The sequence below is a fragment of the Phocoena phocoena genome, chromosome 12 (assembly GCF_963924675.1).
Source record: "Phocoena phocoena chromosome 12, mPhoPho1.1, whole genome shotgun sequence".
Taxonomy (NCBI): Eukaryota; Metazoa; Chordata; class Mammalia; order Artiodactyla; family Phocoenidae; genus Phocoena; species Phocoena phocoena.
The window spans coordinates 50,038,739-50,062,665 of NC_089230.1; the positions used below are offsets into that span (position 1 = coordinate 50,038,739).

Here is a 23,927-nt window from a genome sequence, read left to right on the forward strand (position 1 = left end):
ATAGCCGCCTCCCTCATGCCCTAGACAGCAGTTATGGCCAATATTTTTGGACTTCCCGGTATTCCCTGGATTGTGCTCTTATTTCCACAAAAGCACATTAAGCAAGGCAGGAAAGACATGATCGGTGCTCTTAAATGACTTCATAAAGAATATGATAAATAATTGCATTCTATTGGTTAAATCATTACCAGGACTAATCAAGTTACCTCCTAAAATGTCACTGCCGTCTTCTGAAGGATGCTAGACTTTTTTTCTCCTTTCTCCCTCTTCCTAGCTCTGCTGCTTTACCTCCACCTCTGATGTTTGTTTTTCTGGTTGGTCTAACTCAGAAGGCTTCTCTGACCCTGTACCACCTCCACCTGTCCCTGCTGATTTGCTGACCAGATCCCTGGCTGCAGGTAAAAAAAAAAAAAAAAAAAAGCAGGTTTCCTTAGAGGTCCTCATTCTTCATAATTCAAATGACCTCTACCCCCTGTCACACGTGGTCAAATCTGGGAAGACTGATGCTGCTTTTCTTGGTTGAAAAATCGCCTCAGGCCCCTTCCACTTCTAAAATTCTTGGATTCAAATATCCCTGTGGGTCCTAACATGGCACAGATTATTAAGCCTGATGTGGGAAGAAGAGGCTTCAGGGCAGGAAGAGTTAACCCTGCCGCAGCACCTCTCTCCCTTCCTTCAGATGGAAAAAGGAGGGGGTGGTTCCTGGCAGCAGTGGTGCCAACTGAAGGATGGCATGCAGAATCAACAAATGGGCTGGCAGATTGCAGCAGCAAACTTGCAGCAACTGCTATGCTTGCTGTTTCTGTCCTCTTTCTCAGAGTTGTCTAAGGCATCTTTTTTTTTTTTCTCCCCCCCATCCCCTCTCTCAAATATATTCTCTGTGAATCGAGGGAATAGGCCACAAGAGCAGCAGTCTCACAGGAGGCTGGCGGCGGTGGTGTTTCCTTACTCTCATGCCAGTGCTTGTCTGGACTCATCTGGAATCCGGAACAAGGAGGCTGACCAAGAGGGCTTAGCAGGGCCCCCTCAGCTCCCTGCGGGTGGCCTCTGCGCCATGCAGAGCACTGCCCCTGGATGGTGTACGGAGAGGTTGTTTATTGTTCCACAGCCCAATCTATCTTAAACATCACTTAGTTAAAATCCTGTAAAGATTTGAAAAATTAGGCGAAGGCCAAAATCATCAATCTGTAGAGAAACAATGTGCAGAAAACGATTTCATCGAGGGGCCATTCTCCTTTGAGGTACAGAGGCTCTCCTTTATTCTTAGACAACATCTGAGAACCACCTATAAATCAACACTGCACTTTTTATAGCCTTCTTATTAAACTGAACCCAAAGCTGCATATTCATACCACAACTATGTAGTTTTGAAACAGCAAAATGAAGATGAATCAGGAGACAGAATCTTATTTTTCTTTTTTAAGAAGGCAGTCTAGTATAACCAGTTCATAGCGACTCTAATTTTGCTTAAAATGGAATCAGCCCAGCAACAGCTCCGGCCAACCAGAGCTCAGACAGGTACACCTACCGGACAAAGCCCGACTCAACTGTGCATCCCAGGTATAGCCTATGGGATGTTCTCCTTGGTTTAGCATAAGCTATGCCCTCATGAGCAAGCATGTTACTCAGTCTGAATGGGCTCCCCATGCCTGTAAATAAAATTAACTGGAACAAAACAAGGAGCAGGACACTGCTGAAAAGAATGGTCTCTGTCAAGTTCCAGCAGCGGCCACCGTGTTGACTGTTACTTTCCACGTGAGGATGACCGGCCTAAAGTCAATGGAGGAGATTCCCCCCTACTCAGAGATGTAGAAACTGAGGCTTCAAGAGGCTCCCTGGCCCCAAAGTCCCACACTGGTGAAGAGAAGAGGCAGGACTTGGACAATCACTTCTATACTCACAGATGGATTCCAAAACCACCTAAGCGCACCTGCTCATCTTCCCCAGGCTCAGCCCCAGAGGCATCTTCCATTCCTCCCTATCTCACTCCCCTCAGCAACCAGTCACCAAGTTCCCTCCAACCTGTCATCTTAAAATCAACCCTGGCTCCCCCGTCTGTAGACTCTTGTCAGAGACCCTCGACGGGCTCCTCCCTCTGCAACCAAGGTTAACTCCACTTCTTGAAACGCAGCTCTTACGTCATCCCCTTGCTCAAAAACATCCACTGCCTATTAAATGCCAAAGCCAGCATCTAACACGCCATCTGGCCCCATGTGACCACTTCTACACTGCCTCACGTTATTCCCCACCCACGGCCCACCAATGGGATCGCACTCCCCCCCCACCCCCACACGCTTCCTACCGTAGTACCTTAAAATAACCCTTAAAACAGCCCATGTGCGTCATGTTGACCATGGGGAAGGAACCATATCGAGCTGTCACAGAAAGAATCAACGAGGTTCAGCAGACTCCATTACTTACTTGGGAGAGGACTACTTCTTCTAAGTCAAGGAAAATATTTGCGAAAGGTTTTCAAGAATGGGTTGAAATTGAAAGAGCTGTAAACAGACTTAAAATCAGAACCCTCTCTTAACCAGAAAATTAAACTAACCAAGATGCCCTGTTTAAATCTGGGTTAAAAAGTTCTCATGCAGTCTGGATCTGACAGCTCAGTCAGGATTTGCAATTTGCAACATTTATCCAACTTCTCACCCTCAAACAAAACCCCAACATTAATTGAGCTTATACGTGGCTTGAAGAACAGATAAAGTTTACCAATCGGGAAGACAGACTGCAGTGCTGCAGAAATGCTAATTAATCTTAGGCTACTGAAAGTGGGTCAATGGTTTGCTGAAGTGCTGAGCCATACAAAGCGAAAGAATCTGAGATGTTGGAGACGCAAAACCAGAATCTAAGTAGAAAATCATTTGAAAACCAGAAGAGATTATCCTTGATGCTTCCATCCATCTATCCATTCCGTCAACAATCGTTTACTGAGCGCCCACTATATGCTTCTGAATGCGGCTATCACTCAAAAGCACCAGGACGATGCTAGAATTTCACTGGGCTCAGTTCTTTTCTAAGTCAGCAGACATAAATCAGGCATTTGGGTTCCGTGCTGAGTAGGGGGAAGAGCCAGTTCCACAAGGGCAAAGCAGCAGGAGCTGGAAAGAATGAACAAGCTAAGGGCTTATTGTGCTACCCGCCCGGTCAGGGGTACAGACCAAGGCCAAGGCCGAAAGAAGGAGCCAGCTCAGCCAAACGCTCGCGGCACCCACTGGGAATGTGCCTGCAGAGGGGCTGGGAAGAGAGCCACAGGGCGCGCTCCTGCCAGGCAGGAGGCGGAGGGCAAGCGGGGAGCCAAGTCACCATATAAAGGCGTCAGGGGAAGGGGTGGAGGCGCCTCCCTCACCAATCCTCTCCGGCCCCAAAGAGGATGGAGGGGAGGGAGAGAGAGGTCGTGCTGTCTCTGGCCTGCTCCTTGGCTGTGGCTGCATTGGAGGTGAACAGCTCCAAAAAGGGCAGATGTTTTTGCTTTCAGCCTATACTCTCCAGACATTCCAGGTCTCGTTTTCGACATCACGCTGCCTGAGCGCTCCAAATCAGACAGTGTTCATCATGGCTGGAGACAGCTGCTTGCCCAGGAAGAGGTTTAAACGGGACGAGAGAGGCATGACTTTAAAAGCAGCACAAGCAAGGACATGTCGGGGGATTCCCAGTCAGTGCTCTCTGAGGTGCTGATGATTGCCCTGCATTTGGAGGTTCTGTTTAAAAAAAGAAACACAAGACGTTGACCATATCTAAAAGTGGAGAGGGTTAGACAGACAGTTGTTCAATGGACACAAGTGATGGGAATGTAGGTAAAGGTTATTCCTTTTGGACTGTGACCTTTGCAAAATAGTGCCAGTCTTATAAGTCTTATTTGAGACATTTTACCAGATCTCCTGCCTAGTAGATATTTACAGAAGAAATGGGGGAAAATCCTTTCACTTTTTTCCAAAAAAGCAAACCCAAACACATTTTGCTGAGCTGCTAAATGCGGCAATGCTGACGTCAGAGGCACCTCCTGAGGCGGGTCTGCTTCGCAAGGCTGCTATGGCCAGCCCCTGCCCATGCCTTCGACACTAGGCCCATCTGTTTGCACATTTGGTTGTACCAAACGCAGTTTATACCATAAAGCATACAATATGTGCTTATTCCTAAATGTGATTTGCCATTTAATTGAATTTCAGTCAGCATTCTAAATAGATGCTTTACTTGATGTTAGAGTCTAGCTTCCAAACTGCACCCAGCTGACTGAAGTGCTGCATTTTTCGGTCTCAGGTTCTATGTGTGTAGGAACTGGGAGTTACTAGTTGGACCATGGATCTTGGACAAATCAACCTCAGAGACAGACATGAGCCAAAGAAGTTTCCCTTGTTCTCCTTGGGGAAGTCCCTCGTTAGAGCTGGGAGGAGTGGATTCCTTTTCTCTGAGACTGTTGATAACTAGAAACCCTTGGCTTATACCACAGCCATCATATTCTGACATGCCCCCGTCACTGAAGGGCTGTGTGTGGAGGGGGGTGTTATAAACCAAACGCTGCGTTATTTAAAATGAACAAATCGCCCTCAACTTTATCTCTTGCAAACTTACACGGTTAAGATATGGCTATCTACTGAAATGTCGCAAAGCAGACATAAAGCTTGGTGGTTGTTTCACTGACAAATGAATCAACAGCAGCTCGTGCTTGTCTAGCTAACGGAGGATAACGAGCCCTCCCTTCTGCAGCCAATTCAAGGGTCCTGGGGGCCCGTGCTCACCTTTCCCCGTAGCCAACTCTGACCAGTGCCTGAAGCCCCATCGGTGCGATGGCCTAGTTATCAAATTGGGTTTGGTCTCAGGATGACTTGTTTGGACACAAATCTGGCAGAGAAAATTCCTGTAAGGGTCTAATGACCCATCTCATTTTCTCTGGCTAAGAAAGTGCTCCTCAGCTATTGTTGCAAACAGCACAAGGCATGTGGTTATCACCACTCACTGGCGAAACCTACACCAACACCTGGCATGTCTTGCTAATTTGGTTCCTACTTTGTGAGGGAGATTCAGTTTCAGCCGCATGCCTGTAGAGAAAGACTGACCCTGTGTGGCTGCTTTTTTTTAATCACTTTAAAATCTCTTGAGGTTTTGTAGAAACCCCTCTGCTGTCGATACGGGGGAAAAAATTGTTTTCAGGAGCCATCTTAATAATGTATACCACAGGTTCTCAACCTGCTCTTCATTTGAATCACCTGTGGAGCCTCTTAAAAATAGGTTCTTGAGCCCTGTCCCAGATCTGAATCAAGATCTCCCAGGTGGGGCCTGAGAACCTGTATTTTATTTTTTGTATTAGAGTATAGTTGCTTTACAATATTGTGTTAGTTTCTGCTGTACAGCAAAGTGAATCAGCCACACGTATACATATATCCCCTCTTCCTTGGATTTCCTTCCCATTTAGGTCACCAGAGGGCACTGAGTAGAGTTCCCTGTGAGAACCTATATTTTTAAAGCTCTGCAAGTTTAGGAGACACTGATTCAAATCAAGAAAGTATGAGAAATCTCACCACCTTAATACCTACTAACTGTTCTTATAATATCATGTTTAAAAATAATATGAATCCATGTTCCTTGTAAATAATTCCCACAACACAGATGTGTAGAAAATAAAAGTGAAAATGCTGCTCCTACCCTTCATTATCAACTGACTCAACAGAGACAGATTAAGGACTTTCCAAAAAGACCGGTTCTCATATGCTGAAGTCAGACTTTATCCTTGAAAAGAGATGAATATGAATAATGTAAAAAAATAAAAAACAGGAAAACAATTTTTACTTTTGACATTTTCTCAAACAATTTCGTTTCTTTTTTTTTTTTTTTTTTCCTTTAATGGGAAACAACATCGGATGAGGGAGGAGGAAATATCCTACTTCTCCCATCAGCCATCAGCTCTCGTATTACCTAGTTCCAAGCAGGATTTCCTCCCAGGTGGACTGTGGGAGTGGCTGGGCAGTTTCCTGCCAAGCTCCTCACCTGGTTGATAAAAAACACTTAAAGAGGTGTGTGTAGGTGACAGTTCATTTCTTACTAGAGAGGATTTTTCTTTTTGTTTTTGTTTGTTTTAGATTTTTGTTTCTATGTTCTTCGAAAATACACTTAGCCATAACGTGATTTATGATTTTTTTTTTACATCTTTATTGGAGTATAATTGCTTTACAATGGTGCGTTAGTTTCTGCTTTATAACAAAGTGAATCAGTTATACATATACATATGTTCCCATATCTCCTCCCTCCTGCATCTCCCTCCCTCCCACTCTCCCTGTCCCACCCCTCCAGGTGGTCACAAAGCACCGAGCTAATCTCCCTGTGCTATGCGGCTGCCTCCCACTAGCTATCTATCTTATGCTTGGTAGTGTGTATATATGTCCATGCCACTCTCTCGCCTCGTCACAGCTTGCCCTTCCCCCTCCCCATGATTCATGATTTATGTTATGGCTAAGGCCCAGAAAAATGAAATCTCCCAATTGCCAATGTAGTCTTCAGACTTTTAAGACAAAGGCAACACTAACCTCTCAGAACAAAGTCTATAGACTCTTTCTGATTATTAATCCCTGGGTGATATCTGTGTACATTAAGAGACTATAAAGCCTCCAAAGTACATATGTGTCCACAATCCAAGTTAGCCTAAGAGAAACATTTCCTAGAGCTGAAACAAAAATAGTTCCAGGAAGTAATAACTCTATTTTAAAAGTTGCTGGAGGACTGGTGTATGTTTCAAAGATCAGTTCAAAGCCTCAGCGTCCAAGTAAACCTCAGATGGAGCAAAGTTTGAGCCACCAAAGATTAATACACTCACATCAGAATGTCATGTGCGGTTTCTGAAAATCACTTTTATCTCTAGGCAAAGAGGAAAAACAAATCTTATCCAACTGGTCACCTGGGCTGAGGGGAACAGGAACCTAAGATGCTGTGCTGGTCCAAAGTAATTTAAGATCCATCATTTCTGTTTTGCCATTGTGTATGGCAGCCCACCAATGTGAAAAATGTGTGGAAAATTATTATTTCCTCCTCCAAAGTAGGAAGAAGAAAGTAAACATTTAAGGAAGAAGTACTAGATGACTAGAAAAAAATACTGTATAATACTTTACAGATTCCAAAGCATCTCACATACTGAAAATTCATTCTTTCAGCACTTTTATCATGAGTCTGTTATGCCAAGAATCATCTCAGGTTTATAAAGACAAAGATTGTGTCCTCAGGAAATCCCAACAGTGGGTGAGGTAGCTACGCAAATGATAACCATTTGGAGAATCACAGAAGAAATATTTACAAAGACCTATGAGAGCTTCTGGTTAGTGATTTTAGGAAATAGTTGGGACACATAACTACTTCCTTGTAGCCTGAACAATTTCCATGCTCTTCTAAAATATTTTGGTTTTGAGGAAAATATGAATTATACATATTTTTTCTTACTAGAAAAAAATCAAAGATGGTTCAAAACTGTAATATTTCATTCTTCTACATAAGTAAAAGACAATATAGAGTCAAAGTATAATTTTTAAAAAGTTAACATGGCTCTCAAAGAAATATAAAATTAACACAATTTAAAAAATTATCTCGTTTAATGAGGGAAGCCAATACAATGGTAAAGTGGGCTCCACGAACAATCAAAGAACTGGGGGGTTTACAGGCATTAAAAAGAATGTTAGAATTAAGATTACTAGGTTAGATACACACCTGGCTAATAGCCTAAAGGTAACAAAACGTAACTTTGAGGTTATCTTGTCTACCAGAGAGAAATCTACAAATTAATGTGTAACTTTATAGCGTCTGGGTTCTAATCAAATAGTAAACAGCAAGTTTAAACAAAGATATATTCTCCTTGAGAATTAAGCCCTGCCCATTAATGCCCTAGCATGACTTTGTCAGGACATCTAGGCTCCTACCCTACACCCTAGTTCTAAGTTTTTGTTAGTTTTTCTTAATAATAGTGAAGTGGTTGAGGTCAGGGACATACTGCTTGGGTCCTTAGCTCTGGCTATACTAACTGGGTGTGCTAGCTACATTAAAGTCTTCAAAATGATGCGCGCAGTATGTAAACTTTTGGGATTGGCTTTTTTTCACTCAGCATAATTGGAGATTCGTCCAAGTTGTAGTGTGTATAAATATTTCACTCTTTTTTTTACTGCTGAATAGTATTCCATGGTATGGATCTTCCACAGTTTGTTTAGCCATTTATCCAGTGAAGGACATCTGGTTGTTTCTAGTTTTTGACTATTACATATAAAGCTGCTACAAACATTTTAAAAATAAAAATAAAATGAAGCACTGATGAGGGAAAAATTGGCTGGTCTTAGAAGGCTTCACAGAGAAGGGAACATGAGCGCTACATCTTGAAACATGAATTGTCTTTTGAAGATGAGAAGGGACAAGAGAAACTTCATCAGAGAGTCCCTCAAGCCTTTCTCGCTAAGAACCTATTCACGTTCAACTTTTAGACTATTTAGGTGTTACTTTTAACAAGGTTGATTATCAGGTTCCCCTGCTAATTGCAAATAAATGCAAAAGACAGTTAATGATTACCAAAGGCAAAGTTAATAACCACGGAAAGGGAGAGAGAAATCTACAAGAAGAAGATGCAGACATTTAAAGAACCTTATCAGTAGACTCATGCTCCCAATGTAGGACAAATAACCTCTAGAGTAACAATTAATACCTGTAATATTGACCTTTGGCATCAAGAAGAGGTTAAATTATTTTTAATATCCTCTAAGAAGGCAAGGAAATATGCAATATATTTGAATATGATTCTACCACAATGATTAAAATAATTTTGGTGATTAAGGGGATAAATTACACATTTCCTTGATGGTTCTGAAAACAACATATTACTGTACCTAGTTTGCAAGGTGCTCTTTTATTCTTCTTTGGACCAAAATAACTTTAACGGGAACACAAAATTAAAACATAAATCAATAGAGAAGAATATGGCCTTTAAACACCAATTTTGCTTTACAGACAACTATTGGTCCAAAGTGAAAAGTAGTTCAGTAAGAAGTGCGTTAAAATTTTATGCCAATTAAACTTTAAGACATTTAGTCCCTTGAGTCAGAAAAAGCATATCCTTAACCATACTGACATCTCAAGTATCTAATATTAGCGGGATACCAGGACTTTTCACTGTTTATTAAATATGACCATCATCTAAGCTACAATCAGAGAAACAGTTATGTGCTCATAATGCCGTAAGACAACAGGGCTATTTGTCAGTACTGAACTGATAGGTTTTCTTCCTTTTCAAACAGATTACAGGTTACGACATAACTTAAAATCAAACTGTAAAACAGAAGTGTTTTCTTTCATCCACATTTGAAAACATCTTCTCCGGTTATGTCTAATCTAAGTCATCCATGATCAAAACACCAAAGCAAAAGAGAAACAATGATGATAAAATAATATTACAATTAAAACCCATAAAGGAATCCCATAAAACAAAACTGCAAAATAAAATCCATAACTAAATCCCTTTTTAGATATAATATTGAAAAGTTTCTTTTAATGTTATAGCAAACTATCTTTTCTACCCTTTTAATTTTTTCCTTAAAAAAGAAAACGAGGACTAGGAGTGCCTAAGCTCCTATGGGGTTAATTCACTTGTCTAAAGATTAGAGTTCTGGTAATATATTGTACCAAAATCTAAATCAATAAATACTTAATGGACACTTAAATTAACACTGTGACTACTTTAAGGTACATTAATCAAATTCATTCTCCACCTGACACAGCAAATTCTTATACCAGGAAATCTTTCAAGGTATGTAATTTAAAGAAAATACAAAATACATAGGGGAAAGCATTTGTAATCCAAATGCTCAGAATCAGGAACTCAAGTGCCTATTTGTGAGTCAGATTTTTAAAGTTAAATGGAAACATTAACACTTTAAGCAAAGTTTTACCACCTTTAAAATGTAGTAATGGTGTGATATGAGCACAGAAATTTCTCTACCATCTATATACCCGAAAAGACGCTAGTAACCATTTAATAAATAGCTGATAATAGTGTAAAATATGACAAATTTAGTCACGCTCAGCAGAAGTACTTGGCTGGGTAAGAATAAGTTCAATGCTGTTTGTGGCAAACAGGGATTATATTTTGAGGTGGTTTTGATATGGTTAATATAAATAAACACAAAGCTTTATATTAAAATGGTCTTATATATACATAAATTATTTGGTTTTAAACTGGTGATACCTACTATGTGATTTTGAAAATTTACTGTATCTCAAATGAATATATACTGTCTTCATGTATAAATCGTCTCCACTAAAGAGTTGATGTCACTTTAAGCATTTTATTTATATACTGCATTTAATGAATATTCAAAAACTTCTAATAAAACTTAACATTTGTACTATTATAATTTTATGAAGGGGAAGTCATTTGTGAGTTCTTCCCTTTTTTTCTTTTTAAACAGCTATACACATTTTTGTCCAATCCATTAAAACCAAATTATTTCCTTTAAATACTTACCTAGAAATGTCATCTTCTAAATACAGCAGTGTCAAGGAATTAGAGAATTTCAGGGCCAGAAGAATCTTTAGACTATATACAGCGTAGGAGATCCCCAACTTTAGTCTGCATCAGGAGTCCCTGCAGTTCTTGTTAAAGTGCAGATGGCTAGGCCCATGTGCACCCAGCTGGCTCAGCAGGCCTGGGGTGGGGCCTGGAAATAACCCGGTTAACCCCACCCCACCCAAAGATGCCTCTCATGTACGGGTCCACAGATCCCTGGGAGGAGCAACACTGGGGGGGTCCACCCACCCTGCACCCCAAATCGTGAATCCTCCTACTGCATCCACATCCTACTGAGGTCATTTCTCCCTCAAACTGCTCCCTCCCCACCTCCCCCGTGGAACTCTGCCTCCTGGGGAAGCTCGTTACACATCGGATGGAAGCTTCTAATAGAAACCTATACATTCAAAACATAAAGTTATTCAACATGGGATTACACAGGGACTTGACTGGCAGTCCAGTGGTAAAGAATCTGCCTTCCAATGCAGGGGACGCAGGTTTGATCCCTGGTCAGGGAACTAAGATCCCACATGCTGTGGGGCAACTAAGCCCGCTGGCTGCAACTACTGAGCCTACGTGCCGCAGCTAAGACCCAACACAGTCAAATAAATAAATATTTTAAAAAACATGGGCTTACACAAATACACCAATGCAAAGACACACTGAAGAATTAAATGTATGAAAAACTGACCTGCTTCTTCTGGTATTTGTTTATCAGATTCAAAAACAAGGCATAACATCTGGAGTAGTTGGCCAAGGCTACACAGCAGTCATGATAAGTAGTAACTTTGCTGCAGAAATGTCAAATGGAAAAAATAAAAATAAACTTTGTTTTTCAATAAAGTTCAACTATACCTAGGGTCACTTTAAATGTAGACCTTCAAAGCACTGTTCTGTGCATGAAAAGCAGTCTGGAAATACTGTACACACCGGTCCAGAGAAGCCTCAAGGAGGTGCGCTGTCTGCTCTAGACTCCAGGGGCACAGAGTGGGAGGAGGGAAGATTTTTTTTCAAGTTCTTTGAAAAAGAGAAACCTGAAGCCTCTAACACATGTACAAGGTATGAATTTACACTGCCCATGTGGTTCAGAAAACACAAGCGAAGAAATTTACACAAAATCTGGCTGGACATCAATCAGTCAATCTCCTGGGACTCCAGTAAAAGTAAACGTTAAAATGCTCAAATATACTAGGCTGTTAGTGGTATATTAATATCAGGCAAGATAGACCTTAAGGCAAAAAGCCTTGAAAATAGCTTCAAATTTTCAAAAGTAAGCAAGAAAACAATGAAACTCACAAGGTGGAGTTGACAAACCTACCTCAAATTGGGAGATGTCCATAAATTTCTCATGAAGTGATAGATTAATAGGTAAAACATCACTAATATTTTAAAAACTTGATCATGTGCCAGGCCATTAACAAGCCTCAGTAAATTTTCAGAGAACCAGTGTCTCAGATCACATTCTCTGGTCAAAGTACAATTAAATTAGAAATCAATGAAAAACACATTGTTTAAAAAACTTACTTTTGGAAATTTAAAAACACATAACTTGTGGGTCAAATAAATAAGAAAATAGAAAAACACATATGTGAATAATAACAAAAACACTACAAATCAAAATTTGTGAGACGCAGCTACAGCAGTAGTTAGAGGAAAATTTATAACCTTAAGAAAGCTGAAAAGAAAGGAATTGAATTTCTAATCAAAACAGAAGAAAATATAATATATCCCAAAAGAATAGAAGATAGGAATTATTAAGGATAAGAACAGAAGGAATAAAATACAAAATAAACATACAACAGAGTGGTTCGATAATCTGTTGGTTCTTCACAAAAACTAATAAATTGTCAAACCTTTGGCAAGACTGATCAAGAGAAAAAGAGAAACATCACAAATCATCAAAATAAGGAATACAAATCAATATCAAAATGAAGCGGCGGGGGCTTCCCTGGTGGCGCAGTGGTTGAGAGTCTGCCTGCCGATGCAGGGGACGCGGGTTCGTGCCCCGGTTCAGGAGGATCCTGCATGCCACGGAGCGGCTGGGCCCGTGGGCCATGGCCGCTGGGCCTGTGCGTCTGGAGCCTGTGCTCCGCGATGGGAGTGGCCACAGCAGTGAGAGGTCCACATACAGCAAAAAAAAAAAAAAAAAAAAAAAAAAGAAGAGGCGGTCTAATATAGCTTTTAAATGTATGAATTCTAGAGCCGTACTACCTGGTTTAAATCATGGCTGTGTGACTCTGGGAAAACTACCAAACCTCTCTATGCCTCAGTCTCCTCATATGTACAATGAACATAATAATAATAATAGTACCCACCTTTTAAAGCTGTTATAAGGAATAAATAAATTAGTATTTGGAAAGTGCTTAGAACATTGCCTGGCACATAGTAGGCACTGTATAAGTATTTCTTAAATAAATAGTATAAACAAAAGGGGCATAATTAGAGATGCAATAGAGATTAAAAGGATAATAGAATATTTGGGATGACTTTATACAGTTTGAAAACTTAAATGGACAAATTCCTATAAAAATATAACTTTTAGAAACTGAATCAAGTAGAAACAGGAATATGACTAGACATATAACTATTAAAGAAAGTGAATCAGTTGTCAATGACATTCACACATGCATGCATGCATGCATGCACACACACATATACACACACCAGGATAAAACAGCTTTCAAGCAAGTTCTACAAACTTTTCAAGAAACAGGTAAGTTTAATTTTCAGAAATTCTTCTAGAAGAGAGAAAATGTTGGAATATATCCCAGCTCATTTTATGAGGCTGGTATAAACTTGACACTAAAACCAGACACGGACAATATGAGAAAGGAAACATACAGGTCAATGTAACTCATAACCATAGATGAAAAATACTAAACAGAATATTAGTTAAGCAAATCTAGCAATATATAATGGCTTAACATGAGAAAATCTGTTAAGAAAATCCACATAATCAAAATACATTCGAGGCAAGTATTCAAGGAAACTTAAAATCCATTAATGAGAGAAAATTGTTCCTTAACTGTCCAAGGGTAGCTACAGAAACCTACAACAAACATTAATTTCAACTGGCAAAACCACAAAAATATTTCCTTTCAACTCAGGAGAAAGTCAGCTGGTTCAACACTCTCACAACTTTGTATTGGACATCCTAAGCCACACACCTAAGAAAAAGGTGGGGACAGGGGCCAAGAGTTGTAATCATGGGAAAAAAAACCCCAAAGTAGACTTATTTGCATACAATTTGCATAGAACATGGAAGAGAATCTATACACTAACTCTTAGACCTAATGTTAATCAAGATGTCCTGGGGCTTCCCTGGTGGCGCAGTGGTTGAGAGTCCGCCTGCCGATGCAGGGGACGCAGGTTCGTGCTCCGGTCCGGGAAGATCCCACAGGCCACGGAGCGGCTGGGCCCGTGAGCCATGGCCGCTGAGCCTGTGCGTCCGGAGCCTGTGCTCCACAACAGGAGAGGCCACAACAGTGAGAGGCCCGTGTACCGCAAAAAAAAAAAAAAAGAAGTCCTGGATACAAGATTAATAAGCAAACCTCAGTACTATCCATATATACTAGCAACACTCATTAGAATTGGTTTTTTTTTGAAGATTGCATTCATAATTGCAGCAAGCCCTGTGAAGAAATGTATCTAACAAAAGATGTACAGAATCTTTTTGGAGACAGTTATACAATTTTATTAAAAGAAGAAGACATCACAAATGTTTGTGGATGGAAGACTCGATATCATACAGATGCTAATCAATTATCCCCACGTCTGTCCCAGATACTCTACACAGTCAATGTAGTTTCATGAAAAAAAATCCAAAGTTCCTGTCATGGACTTTAGCTGATTCTCCAATTCACGAGGAAGAGAAAATAAGAATTTGGATCTTAAAGGAGAAAAGAAGTGAGGGATTCATCTTATCCTACAGCAAGACTTAAATCCAGAATAGTAAAAACAGCATTGAACTGGTCTGAAGACGGACCAAACAGAATGTCCACAAACAGGCCTGCAAGTATATGGAACCTCGTGTTCTACTGACTAGGCATTCAAACACAGTGAAAAGAGGATGGTGTATTCAATAACATGTGCTGGGAAAACTGTCCACATGGGAAAAAAAAAATTAAATTGGATCTCTACATGCCACCATATACAAAAATAAACTTTTTATGATTTTATAGTGCTTCAAAATGGGACTAAGTTCCCAGACAGGAAAGCACAGTGCTAAAAGATCAAAGCTGGACTCACATCCTCATATTGGGGTCAATTACCAATTCAGTCTTCAGGAAATTTTGTATTTAATTAAACAACTACAATATTATAGTTCAAGAAAGGTCCAGGTCTCTTGAGAAGGATCATTATGTAAAAACAATGGCAAAGAGCAGTGAGGGAAGAAATATAAATGCATAATTTAAAGACAGTTCCGAAATTTAGCCACATCTTGCTTTGAGGCAGCCTGGATTCAGGTGATCATTGCTTCTGGAGAAAAGTAAGTATAAACATGACTAGTGAATGTGTGAGCCAAAGTTCAGCCAAACAACTGAAATAAAATGACCTTCAATTACAAGTTAATCAGATCAGTATTTCTAAGCAATGGCCTCCTTTTTCAGTTAAAATCCGTAAGCATTGCTTCCAAGCGCACCAGAAGGTTTGCCATGTTTTGTGATATAGCTCTTTATCTCCAATAAGCTGAGAGGAAGTTTTGTTTGTTTGTTTTGTAAAAATACTAGGACAACTCACAACTTTAGTTACAGTAACTTAAAATCAATGAGTTTAGAATCACAATAGAAATACATAAGAAATGAAGTCATTAGTTTAAATCATTTTTTTAAAAACTCAGGCCACTAGATTTACCTTTTCTTTGAGGTGACATAAAAAGTAAAAACAGGATTCCTTGCCAGTCACACACACAAATATTAAAAATAACCCCCTACATCTAAACATTAGCATTTTTGTAAGGCTACTTTGTTTTCCTAGTCTACCTACCTGAATATTCTGGCAACATTGGTGCAGACCTCCTTGTCACCTATGTACTGTCCCATCACCGTGCAGAGCTGGGGAAGGGCACTGATGCTTAGCAACTTACTTCTTGCTAGTGGTGAGTCAACCAAGTTTCTCAGCGTAGCAGTCATCTACGAAAAAAAACACATTAGTGTCATTTTTTAAAATTAGAAAATACAGCAACACTAATCGCCACAGAATAATTCATACCATAAGTTTCGCTACATCAGTAGCTAAACCGAGGCCCTGTTATGCATCTCCCATCAGAGAACATGGGCCTATATGCACAAGTAGCACAAAATGAAAACCAAGAAATGAATACAAAGAAAGCCTACTTTGGTTCAAAAGTAATGAATGAAATATTCGTGTTAAGAAGCAATTAGTATACCAAAACCCCAGGGTTAAGCAAATCGTCATCTGGGTTCAGTAGAAGTCCTAAGATCATCCACTGATCCTGTGACATGCCACGTGAGTTCCACAGGACAGAAATTCCTTGTTCCATATTCTTATAAATACCATCAAATAACAATGCTGGAGCCAAAGAATATTTAAGACTGTTAGTCTCATTCTCCTCCAAGTGGCAAGAATTGATGTCTTGCAAATTTGTCTTATTTTGTAAAAAATGTTCAGAAAAGCTATGTACTTTTAACCTTGTCTGAAAGTGGAGAACAATTTAATAAATCCATAAAATGAAAGTTGCCATTATCTAATAATTTTAAATACGCAGGGTGATCTTTCCTCGTGAGATAGTACAGACAGGCTACTGGTTAAGAGAGTCAGCTTGGAAGTTGGATGGCCTGATCAAATCCCAGCCCTACCACTCACCAGTTTAGGTTAGTTAACCTCCCAGAGCACATTTTTCTCAACAGTAAAGTGGGGATGGTGATAATTGCCCTGGAGTTATTAGGATTCAGTGAGATGAGATGCATGAGTGGCATTGCCACTGCTGATTAACTGACAGGAGCTCAAAAGTCATGGGTCCCATCCCCGCCTTTGTTGTGGGTCTTCACACCCAAAATGCAGAAGAAGGGAGATCGCTGGCCGTGGAATGAAAGGATGGAGATTCAAGTCTGAAATCTCTTCCTAAGTAAGTGACTGAGGCACTCACTCGTTCCTCAGCTCCCTCAGTTCCTCATCTGTGAAAAGGGGGTTACAACCCCTGCTCACCAGCCAGGGTTGTGTGTATCAGGTGGAAAAAATGTAACACTGTTTTTGTACACTGTAGAGCATTATGTAAATATAAAGCCATAATTAATAAACTTTGAAAACAATTATTAAGATGACATGTACCTTTGATTAGTTTTCCTTTGTAACAACCGCAACAAAAAGATTTTAAAATATAACCCACTACCTTCTAAAGCAGAGAAAATAAAATTAATGTTTCAAATAAATGTGTGCAAGTCTTTCGTAGTCAATTCACTTATGTAGCAATTTAGTAAATTCTTCCCTGAAAGGTTCAGTATCCAAAACACTGGAGGGGAAACGAACTATTCTAGCATTCCACTTTACCAGGGATCTACAATGCAGTCTCTTAAGCTAAGGAAGGCTAACAAACCATTCTAGGCATTTCAAGCCATCACTGACAGAAAATGGAAAATTCTCATCATCGGACCCTGGCTCTACCTGTTCTCCTTCTTCAGAGACAGCCCAGGCACTGGAGCACTGCTGGTTTATGTCAATCCAAAGGGAAACTCAGAGGCTTCCCCACTCCGACACCAAACAGCACAGAGGCCCAAGTGAATCCTGGCCTGAACCAGACAGAGACCGTGGCAGATCATGGAACATTCATTCCACCCACGGTGCACACAAACGCCTCCCCTTCCCTGGCCCCCAAGGCTTCACAGATTGGGCACCTCAATCTGTTGTCATCTTCTGGCTCCCCAACTCAACCTCTGGCAGGGGGCGCTGTCAGCAGGAGGGACCAGACTTTTCTTAGGAGATTTTCTTGTTTCAACCTCAGTTTTGGTGGGTTTTTTTTTCTCCCTTTCAACCCTTTTCCTCACCTCATTAGAAAAAGTTATGACAGCTCATGGTTCTTCTGCCCCGAATACATAACTTTTATAAATGGCCCCAATCAAGAGTGGAAGCACACATTTATATGTGACACATCACCTGATTTTAAATCCCTATCTATTTACTGCCTGTATCAATCACATTGTATGGAGCACAGGGAGTTGAGTGAGTTGAGTCAGTTGTGATGCTAGCAGAATAATATACATGAAACATATACCATGCACTTGAAAAATACATAGTGATGCCTCAATATATGACACTACCATCAACACAGTGCCTCAAGTCGCAAAACTTCAGACACATTCCAGAATCTTGCCTTTCCGCTTTCTGTCACCTGAAGCCCTGCTGGTTTTTTGTCTATTGCTCCTAGAATATGACTCCATTTCCTGACCTTGGTGTACAGGGCCTGGTATGGTCTGACTCTTGCCAACCCCTGAAACTTCACCTCATACCACACACCCCCCACAAACTACTTCATGTTAGGTTATTTAATAATATGTTTTATTGTCTATTTCTCTATACTAGAAGCTTCAGTGAGGGGATACACTTTGTCTTTTCACCATTGTGCCCCCCAGGCCCAAATCTGGTGCCTGGCACACAGTGGGTCCTCAATAAACATTTGTTGATGGAACGGACGAATGGATTAATACCTACAAAGGAAACACTGGTATAAATAGAAAGGTTGGGATTCAGAAAACCATGGATGAATCAGACAATATCTCAGGTAGATGGATTTTAAGATGATTTAAAAGGAGCGGAGGAATAAAAAAATAATCGATGAAAGAAAAATGGACTTCCTGGAGGGGGACTAGTGTATTCCCTATTCATCTCATTCACGACAGCAGCTCCTTCCTAGGCTCCTAACTCTTCTCCCTCCTTCCCTTTCAACAGCTGATGGATCACCTGTTCTACCTCTTCTCCCCATCTTCAAGGCTGCTGGTTCTGTTTAAGCCCATTTCATCTCTCTCCCAAACTCTACACTCCCCGCATGGGCTCCTTCCACTCTCTCCACTGTTGGGCTCATCTCCCCACAGCATTTCCCTGCTGCCAGAGGGAGCATCTTGAAACCCAACCTTCCCTGTTCAAAGACTTCCTCTGACTTCCGGTGGCCTACTGGGCAAAATCCATATCCTAAAGGCTATTCACTCTCTAAAGCGCGGTTCACCCCCCTCAAGCTCATCTCCTTCACCTCCCCCTTCCTCCCTCTCTATCTTTCAGACTCTGCACCTCATCCTTTCACAATTCCAAGCCTTTGAATGGACCACTGCCTCTGCCCAGCATGTCCCCCTCCATCACACTCCGCCACCCCCTCTCCAACCTGCTCACCTCCTGCTCGGGTTTATGGACCCAGCTCAGGCTCACTTCTCCTCTGTGAAGACTTTTCAGCGGTTGATTGCTTCTCTTCCAGGTGAACAGACCTTCCTGCTCCACACCCATCACAGACTCCTAACCACTAGTTTCAGGTACCTTCTCTCCCACTGTGAGCTCCTCCACAGTCCAAACAGTTTCTTATTCCTCTTCCTACCCAGAGGACAATAAATATGCCCATAAAAAGCTTACTGGATGGGGCTTCCCTGGTGGCGCAGTGGTTGAGAGTCCGCCTGCCGATGCAGGGGACGCGGGTTCGTGCCCCAGTCCGGGAAGATCCCACATGCTGCGGAACGGCTGGGCCCGTGAGCCATGGCCGCTGAGCCTGCGCATCCGGAGCCTGTGCTCCAAAACGGGAGAGGCCACAACAGTGAGAGGCCCGCGTACCGCAAAAAAAAAGCTTACTGGATGATACACATCAGGAGAAGGGAAGGAAGAGGGGATGAGGAAGGGAAAGAAGGAAAGGAGGAGGAGGAAGGAAATGAAGGGACAAGGGAGACAGGAGACAGAAAAGGAGGCTTTTCCCCTTTAAGAAGCCTCTGACAAGAAAGTGCCAGCATTAGCAGAGGGCTGGTGGTAAACCAGAGCTTAAATCCCCGGGGAGGAGGGTCAGGAGGAGGTCGCCAGGCAGATGCAGCCCTGAAGGCCCCCCATTTGAAAGGCTGGCTGTGAGCCAATGATCTCACTGCGGGAGGGGCTGGGGCTGAACGCTGAGCACAGACAAGTGGCTTTTTCTGGGAAAAATATAGAGATCAGTGGGAAGAGAGTCTAGCTAAATACTGTGGTAACAGTAAAGGCAAATTCCAAGTCAACCCACCTAACTCTCAGCCTCGCTCCAACTTTTTAACAGAGATGTATTTGCAGAAATTGTTAATGAGCCGTGTGCTCTGCCGCTGAGTCTTTGTTTTCCACCCCGCAGGAAAGCCCACCCACTGGGCCTGCACCCAAAGCAGGAGTTCACCGAAGTCCGAGCTTCATGCTGGGAGAAATGTATCTGTTCCTTTCTTAACTTTCTATTCTAGCTTATATTGCTCCTAATCCCACTGAGTTATGTACTCTTCTATTTTACTGCATATAATCTTTTAAGCCATGTCAAACACTTTATGACAAAAAAAGAAAAAGAAGTAGAAGTCAGATGCACACACAGATGCTTGTTTAGCTTCTAAAGGACTTTACTGGAACAATTCCCAACCTCTTAACTGTCATCTCACCAAGCAATAGCAAACTGAAAAACAGGAGTTTCCATGCTTCTTTTTCCCATCACTTAATGTGCAACCCCTTGGGACAGATATACTGAGTCAGAAGGCAACCAGTGGGAAGAAGAAAAAGGAGAAGAATATGGAACTGGTAATCCACAAGAAGGATTGATAAAAATTTAAGTGTTCTTGTATTAGCAGCTGTTAGATGATGTCTGGGACAAAAGGGGACCTAAATGTTTGGTATGTATCAGGGAAGAAACATGCCGGTGTGATTCTGGTTGCTAATCTACTGCTGGAAAATGACTGAGCCACACACACACTCTACAGCTTTGCGGTGCTCACTTTTCCTGAGGCAGCTTTTTCTCTCTGGGTTTCCCCAAACTCCTTGATCGTCAGATTGGGCCCCAAACTCAATCAGCATCTCCAGGTAAAACACCTGGTGAGTTTGGCAAAGCTGTCCTATCTCACACTGAATTAGTTGGGCCTCAAAGTCTTCACCATGCAGTCAACATTGAGAGACCCATTTTAAAGGGAAAAATTCTATCAAGAAGTGATTATTTTATAAGGGCTCTAAAAGCATTTTAGTAAAGCAAAATTAGAATTCAAAAGATTTAGCATTTAAAAAAATCAATTTAGGTACTTCATTATCGATTTTAAATTATGTTTCCAATTATTAATTATTTGAAAAACCTAAGCAAACACATGAAATATTTGCCTTAAAATATGAGGCCCTCCTGATTTAGATCAATGAACTTAAGAATGACAGTGCAGGCCCAGCAGCTGTGGCCTCATCCCCAGCTTTCTCTACTGCAGGGGGCTGTGCGCACGGTGGGGAGGGCTGGTTGGTCCACCTGGGCCTCCATATACTGCTCATTTCTCGAGTGGATGACTTCTCTACTCCCTTTGCACTCTCCCTACATCAGAGTCCTCAGTCGCCAGGGAACTCACCAGATTCTTCTGCCCTGGGAGGCATTCAGCCATCAGAGCTGGCCCAGATCAGAGGGGCTTGCAGCTCACAGCCCACCAGAGAATTCCCGTTTAGGTGCATCAGAAAATTGAACAGGCTCTTCGGCTAGCCCAGGAACTTCACCGTCAATCATGGTATTATTCCTTGGAGAAATATTTTCCCAATTTCAAAAAACCGGCTTTCAAAGAAAACTCTGGGACATAATGCAATTGAAAATTGCACCAACAGTCTGAAAGTTATTATGCTTCCTCTACCAAAATTAGCATCAGGAGTCATTTTATTTTTATACATTGAATGTTATTATGAAAAAAATATGAGCAGCTACTTTATTTTTTATAAAGCTATCTTGTGAGCTTGATCTCATTTGCTCCCTGAATGTTGTAGACAGGAAAGGTATCCTGAGCTCCAACTTTCAGATGAGGAAACTGAAGCTCAGAAAGTCTACCAGCTCCAGGTAGGTGGGCATCTGGGGCTCTAACGACTCCTCATCTGTTGTCTCCCCTGCTCCATTTGACTGTCTCCTAAAAGCATTCATTTTATTGCTAAATCATCTGGAATATCCATAACCCCAATCCCTAGAGCTTTATCTCAACTTAACTGCCAACTGCAAAATGGTTCACTTCCCGCTGATGATGTGAAAGAATAAACACAGCCGCCAGAGACCACAAACAGTGTCAAATGATTTAAGACCAAAGCCACACCATTTTCCAACCTCAGCAAAACCATCTCCCTCTATTAATGAAAGCATATTCATTTTCTGGATTTGTGCCCGATTGAGACCACATATATGCCCAAACCAGAGCCCACGTGGTAACCCAAGAAGTTTCATATTGTCTCATGTATGATCAGTACAGTCCTGCCCGAGAAAAAGGAAACCAACTGTAAGATGCCACTCTATACAGGAAACCACTAGTTCCAAAAGTTCCTACGCATTTTCTTGGAGTTAAGATACATGCATGTGAAAGTGATATTAATTCCCAATCCTCAGCAATGCTTGGTGCCTGGCTGTGGAGCCTACTTGGCACACTCCTACCATGAGTGTCCTACTTCTGCAGGAAACGGTTCTGCCCTCAAGCTCCAGTGCCCTACTTTGAGACTCTTATTTAACATTTGCCTATGTTTGTTATTGTTTCTCCATTTACTGCCACTATGTCAGTTACCTTGGTAAAATGAGTAGGTAGCTGATTCTTCCAGTTGTGGCCATTATATGTATCAATACAGCTGAAATTTGAATGTCATCGAGACTATACAGAATGCCAGAGCAGTAAAATAAGGAAAATGAGTCTGAAAAAGATAATGCTTTAAGAACTGCAGAGTAATAACACTGATTTTCAGAATTACATGTTAAAGTTAGTGACACTTCTTTATTGCCACAACTAATATGTCTACAGGGAAGAGACTGAGCAGATATGACAGAATTGAAAAGCAAATGGCTCTCCCCAGAAGCAGGTGGTACAGGAATACTTACTTCCCGCACCTGATGTTCCTTCCTTGTGAGGTGACATTTCTTAGCATAATCTCCTGGTCACTCTCCACCCTTCACTTCCTGCTTGGTGAGCACAGGTGTTCTCCTCTGCTCCTCCTGGGGCAGGCGTGGCCTGTGACTGGGTGGGCAAATCTGATTCAGGGGCTCAGGATTAGAAAGCACACCCACCTCAGCTATAAACTACATCCTTCAACTTTCTTCCCCATCTGCCTTAGTCTCTCTCTTATTTCTAATTCAAAGCCCAAGGCGTTACATGTTTGGGATCTCTGACTCACCCCAAATCTTCAGGTATGCCATCCGCGGAGAGTCAAAGTTGAACAAGAGTTGCCTATACGTAGCCCTTTCCCGGGAAAGGGAAGAGTAGGCTCTGACTGCCCGCTCTCTCATGCCAGTTGGATGACTGAGTGGTCATTACACTACTGGGTATTCCTCTATAGGAAGGAAACCTCATAAGCAGGAATAGCTCCCCTTCCCACTAACAAATACATCATTAAAAAATTAGCAAGCCTAATAACCAAACTAAATACTGTGACAAAAAAAGAGACTCACCTAATCTCAAAAATAATATGCAAATAAGTAAAACAGTTAATGGTACCATACCCATATCAGTTTCCCCCTTTAAATAATGTCCTACAGTTACATAAAATGTCATCACTGGGAGAAGCAGGGTGATTGGGTAAATAGGACCCCTCTACTATTTTTGCAACATCTTATGAACCTATACTGAGTTCAAAATAAAAGATAAAAAGGAAAGCCACACATACACAAAATACACAAAGATGAAACCCATCTTTAACTCTGTCATCTTAATTGTCGTGGTTAATTTTTTCTTATCAGAAATAATTGCTCTTTGAAGCTTCAAGCTTTTTTTTTTTTTTTGCGGTACGCGGGCCTCTCACTGTTGTGGCCTCTCCCGTTGCAGAGCACAGGCTCCAGACATGCAGGCTCCAGACGTGCAGGCTCAGCGGCCATGGATCACGGGCCCAACCGCTCTGCGGCATGTGGGATCTTCCCGGACGGGGGCACGAACCCGTGTCCCCTGCATCGGCAGGCGGACTCTCAACCACTGCGCCACCAGGGAAGCCCCTAAAACATCTCTTAATTTAAAAGGGTAGAGATAAAGAAATCATTTAAGATTTAAAGAGAGTGTGGACAGACCCCCTGCAACAGGACGCGACCCCACCTGCCCACTCAAATTGCCCCACACAGTAGCGGAATTCCTCTTCCCCCGTGTGCTTGCCGTAGCACTTGCCAAAGCTGACCAATCCTTGCTCTTAAATTCTCTACCCTCTTCCACACACTGTCCTTTCTGAATTTTCTGGTCACTTCTCTTGTCTCTCCCTATTCCACAAATGTGGCCATTTT

The 23,927-nt window shown here is 41.6% G+C and overlaps 1 protein-coding gene across 1 annotated transcript in view; it reads right to left on the reverse strand.

The window, feature by feature from the left end:
- Positions 1-23,927, reverse strand: part of ARMC2 (armadillo repeat containing 2) — a 105,601-nt gene that overhangs the window by 24,262 nt on the left and 57,412 nt on the right. Inside the window, exons 11-12 of the mRNA XM_065888821.1 lie at positions 15,515-15,660; positions 11,220-11,319 (exon numbers count right to left, since the gene is read on the reverse strand). Of these exons, the coding sequence (XP_065744893.1) occupies positions 11,220-11,319; positions 15,515-15,660 (246 nt within the window). The remainder of the gene's footprint in view (positions 1-11,219; positions 11,320-15,514; positions 15,661-23,927) is intronic.